This window comes from Urtica dioica, chromosome 9 (assembly GCF_054948205.1).
Source record: "Urtica dioica subsp. dioica isolate 48M chromosome 9, U.dioica_male_clone48M_v1_H2, whole genome shotgun sequence".
Taxonomy (NCBI): domain Eukaryota; kingdom Viridiplantae; phylum Streptophyta; class Magnoliopsida; order Rosales; family Urticaceae; genus Urtica; species Urtica dioica.
The window spans coordinates 10,609,919-10,616,624 of record NC_142764.1 but is presented as its reverse complement, the minus strand read 5'-3'; the positions used below and the strand labels follow the sequence as shown (position 1 = coordinate 10,616,624).

The window sequence follows — 6,706 nt, the reverse complement described above, 5'->3', positions numbered from 1 at the left end:
ACAATGAACGAGGAGAGAGAGAGCTCTGAAACAATGAACGAGGAGAGAGAGAGCTGAGAGGAAGTTTGATGGAAATGAACAAAATAAAAAAGGGAAATTGCTCTAAATAGGAGTAAATAAAAGGCTTTTTACTTTTTTGGACTTTTTTTCAAAAAGGTCACAAATAGGACTTGGTAATTAATTTTGATTTATGTAATTACCCTTTTACCCCCGTGAATATTAAAATTTAAATAAAAAATGTTACTATTTTATTAATGACCGGATTCACCTTCCTCTTCATTTACCTTGCCTCCACGTCACCTTCCTCTTCATTTCTTCATTGACCGAGTTTAACCAGAAGAGAGAGAGAGAGAGTGAGAGCGAGCGACAAAAAAAAAAAAAACCGTCCAACTTCCTTAACCAAATCGTCTCGATTTGTTTTTCAAACTCCATAATCTCTTCGTCACTCTCGTCCATTCTTCGCCCAAGAAATGAAGATAAAGAACAAGTCGCCGACCAAACGCCCCCCTAAAGTTCCAAAACCAAACCCTAAAAAGAGGAGTCTTCCTCAATCATCGGCTGAAACTCCACCTCCAGTGACGCATGCATCCCCGCGTCGGAGTCCACGCGTGACTTTTGGCTCGGAGTCACCAATGCAAAACTCCCCGGCGAAGAAATGGAAGAAGGTTCTTGCGCCGCCGAAGAAGAAGAGGAAGGTGGTTCTTGAGTCGCCTTCAAATTCTGACTCCTCTGTTCCTTGTACATCCGAGAGACATCAGAAGGTGAGTTTTTTTACTTGCATGTTAATTTTGTGTTGATTATGTGTGGATTTTGTGTTGATTCATGGGTTTGCATGTTTATTGTGTGTTTCATGTAACTGTTAGTTTGACAAAAGTGTTCATTTTTTACGTTATTGGGGATTATGTGTGTATTTTGTAAGAAAATTAGATTTTTCTAGGCTTGCTCATATTAGATGTAGGTTCTATGAATTGTTTTGTGTCACACATTTCTGGGTATCGTGATAATTGTGTCATGAAATTTATGGATTTCTGTGACAATTGTGTCACGAAATATATGGGTTTCGTGACACCTATGTGACGAAATTTCTGGGTATCGTGACAACTATATCACGAATTTCTGGGTATCGTGACAACTATGTCACGATACCCTGAAATTCGTGACACAATTGTAGCGAACCCCATAAATTTCGTGACATAGGTGTCACGAAACCCTAAAAATGTCGTGACACAATTATCACGAAACGCAGAAGTTTCGTGACACAAGAGTCACGAAACCCAGAAATGTCGTGACACAATTATCACGAAAACCACAATGTTTATGTGTTTAATGTTCCAACTCATATGTGTTTAATGTTTTAACTTTTATGTGTTTAATGTTGTAATTTTTAGGGTTTCATACGAAGGATAAAAGAAGATGAAATAGAGTCCGGCTACTCGTTCAACTTCCATGGGAACTTGGACGATTTCGAAAAGGAGACCGGCATGACCGCCAACCAAAAAGACTTATTCAAAAAGACGTGTTTTGGGCAGTTTCTAGACATGCCCTTGATAACAAAATCGTCCAGAATAATAAGCCATTTGGTGTTGAGATCTGGTTATTATGATGAGGCCGGTGCATCTAACGATTCTCTGGTCATGGAGATTGGTGGAAGACCCCGCGAGTTCACCAAAGAGCACTTTTCCCTGATCACAGGGTTAAGATTCAGCGAAAACTACGCAGAACAACCACGGTACGCTAATGTGGTTGAGGGAGGGCTATACAATGTCACCTTCTGTAATGGTGCTCTTTGCCGGAAAAGGGCCAACATTGGTGCAGTCCTTGAGAGTAGCCACGAATGGCCAGATGAGAGGAGGGTGAGACTACTCCTCCTCCACTTTCTGTACAATGTTCTCTTGGCGGCCGAGAAGACCGTCAACCTCCCCTGCGATAGCTACATCAAAATGGTGGATGACCCGGTTGTTTTCAACAACTACCCATGGGGAGACGTCGCCTGGAACTTCTTTCTAGGTTCTATCATGGGCTTTGTGAGCAAGGCCAAGACCATCAAGGAGGGTAAGAACCCAAAACTCCACCTGCCGGGTTTCGTGCTCCCACTCCAGATATGGGGTTACGAGTGCATCCCACGATTCGTGGAGCTGGAGTTCGCCTCAATACTCGTTGCCGACGCAACGCCGCTGATGAGGCGTTGGGCTACTAAATCAGGGAAGGTCTTGGAGTCCCAACTACAAAAGATTCGATTCCAAGAGGTATGAATATGATTGATAAGAATATGTACATTTAATTAAATTTTGATTAACTTCGGACCTCTTCCAGATCGAATTCAAGCCGATCGGTGGTGAGGTAGAGTCTGCGAAAACTGCGAGGACTGTTGTGAGCCCTTCTGAGAAGAGGGGGAAGAAGAAAAAAGAAGACATTGTTGCATCATCATCAATTGAGGTAATGGTTTCTTAAGTAAAGTAAATTCGTGATTTTATGGCACGAGTATACGTGATGTCGTGACATCTACGTCACGAAAGTATGTCACGAATATAATTGATTTCGTGACTTGTATGTCACGAAAATACTTAATTTCGTGATTCTATTCTCATACAAAATTATTTGTACATTGCAGATACGCATGTCCGCAATGGAAAAGGATCTGAAACATTTCAGAATTGAGTTTCTTGAGTGGAAGAAGCAGTTTTCCACTGAAATGCGATCCATTTCAGAAACCTTGAAAGAGGTTCTGGACAAGCAACAATCTCAGGATGATGATTTTGTCAACCTCCAGAAATATGAGGAGGAGGTGACGGAGAAGCAAGGAGAAGAAGAAGAGAACAAGGAAGAGGAAAAGGACAAAGAAGAAGTGAAGGACAAAGAAGATGAGAAGGACAAAGAAGAGAACAAGGGAGAGGAGAAGGACAAAGAAGAGGAGAATGACAAAGAAGAGGAGAAGGAAGAAGTAGTTGTGGACAAATCAAATGAGTTGGAGAACAAAGAAGCCGAGAAAAATGATGAAGATCAGCCATCTATTGGAGGCCAATGTAAAGAAGATGATCTGCAGAAGAAAAAAGATGATAGTGAAGACGACGAAGACGGTGGGAGAGGTCCTGAAGATGAAGGGCCAAAAGAAGTAGACAGGAACCAAACGCACGCTGATGGCGGCGAGGACCAGACCCAAGCCGGCGAGGACCAGGCCCGAGCTGAAGAGACCCAGGAGTCTAAAACGCCTGTGCGACGTCCAGAGGCGGCTGATGAGGTCTGTTCCTCGTTGTTGAAGATGCATGGAAAGCTCATAATGATTTCATCATCTGATGAAAAGCCTACTCGCCATAGGAGGGCGCCAGCGGTCTTCACACCGACACCCGCGCCGGCTGTGTTTACGAGGTTCACACGACCACTTCGGCCACCGTCAGTCTATCCATTCTCCTACCCTAAAGACGAGATTTCTGTGGGAGATATTGCAGCAATGGCTAAATGGATTAAAGTTGGTCTTAAATCGAATCACAAAAATGCGTAAGTATCTTTCTCCTTCTTACATATATTGTCTGGTAATTTTAAATAAAAATGAGATCTAATACTTGTGATTTTTCAGCAGTCCGAAGTACAAGTCACCAGAAGAAGATTTATCTCCCTCGTTCCATTTTACGGTGGTTGAGATTACATCGAAGACGTGGTTTTACTCTTTGTGGACCCCGGTTGAGTGGCTTACGGGAGAGGTACGTCCGCTCAACCAGGTTTTTTAGAGCCAGGGATGACAAACACCACTGCACTTCGTGACGTTTTTTGTTTTTTGTTTGTGTCAATGTAAATAGATAAAACCATGATTTTTCTAGCTTTGTTGTGACCTGTTTTTTATTTGGTTTTTTGAACTTCATGTAATAAATTCTATATGTCGTGACACTGAATTTCTGAACCTGGATTTATTTGTTGTGACCTGTTTTTTATTTGGTTTTTTGAACTTCATGTAATAGTCAACTGCATTTATTTGTTGTTAATATTTAGTACGTGACAACATTGTCACCAGAAACTGTGTTGTTGTCACCACATGAAGATAAGAATCTGGTGACAATATTATCACGAAGTGAACACTTATATGTCACTGATTTCTGTGAATTTTTTATTTTGCAGCATATGGACGTCATTTTCTACTACTTGAGAAAGAAGGGGAAGTATGGAAATGTCCGAAAGCCGTTTACGACAACCAACTCGTACTTTCTACCAATGCTCACCCGATGCCATGATGCTTGGTCCAAAGCGAAGAACAAGGACGTGTTTGATTGGACGGACCATTTAGTTGTGCTTGACTACATAACTGCCGAAAAACAAACAGGTTTTGCAAACACTCCATGGGCAGATGTTAACACTATCTACGTCCCTGTCCATGTGCCGGACCACTGGCTCCTTGTCGTAATTTCCCTAAGCCGTAGAGCGCTAACAATATACGACTCTATGGACTCGAAGTATGCACGCAATGTTCGTGATAGCATACAGATGATGGCGGATTTTATCCCCATTGTGTTGGCAGTCGTCGGTTTGGGAGATGGCAACTCGGAGCCATTTAAAATAGTAATAGCGCCTATGCCACAACAATCCAATGGGTAAGATCTCTTCTCATAATTGTTTATCATGTTCTATTTTGATGTATATTTAATACTAGTAAGCAACCATGAACAGGGGAGACTGTGGCATGTTTTGCGTAAAGGCCGCCGAATTTATGATCCATGGGATTCCGGTGAGTAGTTTGCATCAAGACAATATTTCCATGTACAGAAAGAAGATGGCAACCGAGTTGTACAAGCACGGGGCATTAAAGATGGCAAACAATGTTGAGTCAGACGAAGAGAATTGAAAGTAGGAGAAGCGATTAGTGATCCAAACTTTTTAAATAGGGTGAAGTGTATTGTTTTGGAATGTCTTTGTGATGGCGGTGTGACTCTTAATTCTCCTTTGTAGAATTTGTGTGACAAGGTCGTCACTAAGACATGGTCTATGTTTTATAAGTACGTATAGGGGCCAGTAAATTATTAAATATGTAACTCTATACTCTTTTGGATGTGATTATATGAAATACAATTCATATGATTTATATGAAAAAAGGGGATTTCGTTACTTCTCTGTCACGAACAGTGGCAACTTCGTTACTTCCCTGTCACGAAAAAGGGGCACTTCGTGACGTTCCTGTCACGAATATTGTGCACTTCGTGACGTTACTGTCACGAAAAATGGGGATTTCGTGACGTTCATGTCACGAAAAATGTGGATTTCGTGACGTTCCTGTCACGAATATTGTGCACTTCGTGACGTTCTTATCACGAAAAATGGGGATTTCGTGACGTTCCTGTCACGAAAATGAAGTCTTCAAGTCACGAAACGGTACGTTTTCGTGACATACCAGTCACGAAATTGTTCCCTTTGATGGAATTTAATGAGAAATCTCTTCTTCTTTTCATTAAATCCGTCGTAGGGGATAAATGGTTGTTATGAATATTAAAATGATAAAATTTGAAAAATAAATGGACAGCCGTTCTACTTACCTAGAATATCAAGAAAATATGAGAATGATAAATGGTAAGTGAGTTCTACTTACCTAGAACATCTTGACGAGCTAATGTGTTTTGTATCGTGAAGTGTTGTTGACATACATTCATTTGTCCCATTTCATTTCATCATCTCAAAGGGACAGAATTTAAAGTACTCTAATAAACATATAAACATAGGTAAATGAGGTTGAACGTCATGTCGTCCGACATGTCGATTTCAACTCTAATTTATCCTTAATGTTGGAATTTTTTTATTAATAGCGTTCGTAGTCCTCCCAAAACAACTCATTTAAGAGTCTATAAGATGTCATGACGTTCCTGTCACGAAAAAGGGGCACTTCGTGACGTTACTGTCACGAATATTGTGCACTTCGTGACGTTACTGTCACGAAAAATGGGGATTTCGTGACGTTCATGTCACGAAAAATGTGGATTTCGTGACGTTCCTGTCACGAATATTGTGCACTTCGTGACGTTCTTATCACGAAAAATGGGGATTTCGTGACGTTCCTGTCACGAAAATAAAGTCTTCAAGTCACGAAACGGTACGTTTTCGTGACATACCAGTCACGAAATTGTTCCCTTTGATGGAATTTAATGAGAAATCTCTTCTTCTTTTCATTAAATCCGTCGTAGGGGATAAATGGTTGTTATGAATATTAAAATGATAAAATTTGAAAAATAAATGGACAGCCGTTCTACTTACCTTGAATATCAAGAAAATATGAGAAGGATAAATGGTAAGTAAGTTCTACTTACCTAGAACATCTTGACGAGCTAATGTGTTTTGTATCGTGAAGTGTTGTTAACATACATTCATTTGTCCCATTTCATTTCATCATCTCAAAGGGACAGAATTTAAAGTACTCTAATAAACATATGAACATAGGTGAATGAGGTTGAACGTCATGTCGTCCGACATTTCGTTTTCAACTCTAATTTCTCCTTAATGTTGAAATTTTTTTATTAATAGCGTTGGTAGTCCTCCCAAAACAACTCATTTAAGAGTCTAGAAGGGAATGTCATGACGTTCCTGTCACGCAAAATAGTGATCTCGTGACGTTCCTGTCACGAAAAATGGGGACTTCGTGACGTTCCTGTCACGAAACATGGGGACTTCGTGACGTTCCTGTCACGAAAACTGGGGACTTCGTGACGTTCCCGTCACGAAACATGGGGAATTC

At 40.8% G+C, this 6,706-nt stretch overlaps 1 protein-coding gene across 1 annotated transcript; it reads left to right on the top strand.

Moving 5' to 3' along the window:
- Nucleotides 1–470: 470 nt before the first annotated feature.
- LOC149384887 (uncharacterized) lies at nucleotides 471–4,831 on the top strand. Its single transcript, XM_089626191.1, has 7 exons — nucleotides 471–761; nucleotides 1,389–2,246; nucleotides 2,314–2,436; nucleotides 2,612–3,495; nucleotides 3,578–3,698; nucleotides 4,111–4,580; nucleotides 4,657–4,831. The coding sequence occupies exons 1-7, from the start codon at nucleotides 471–473 to the stop codon at nucleotides 4,829–4,831; spliced, it is 2,922 nt and encodes a 973-aa protein (XP_089482317.1).
- Nucleotides 4,832–6,706: the final 1,875 nt, after the last annotated feature.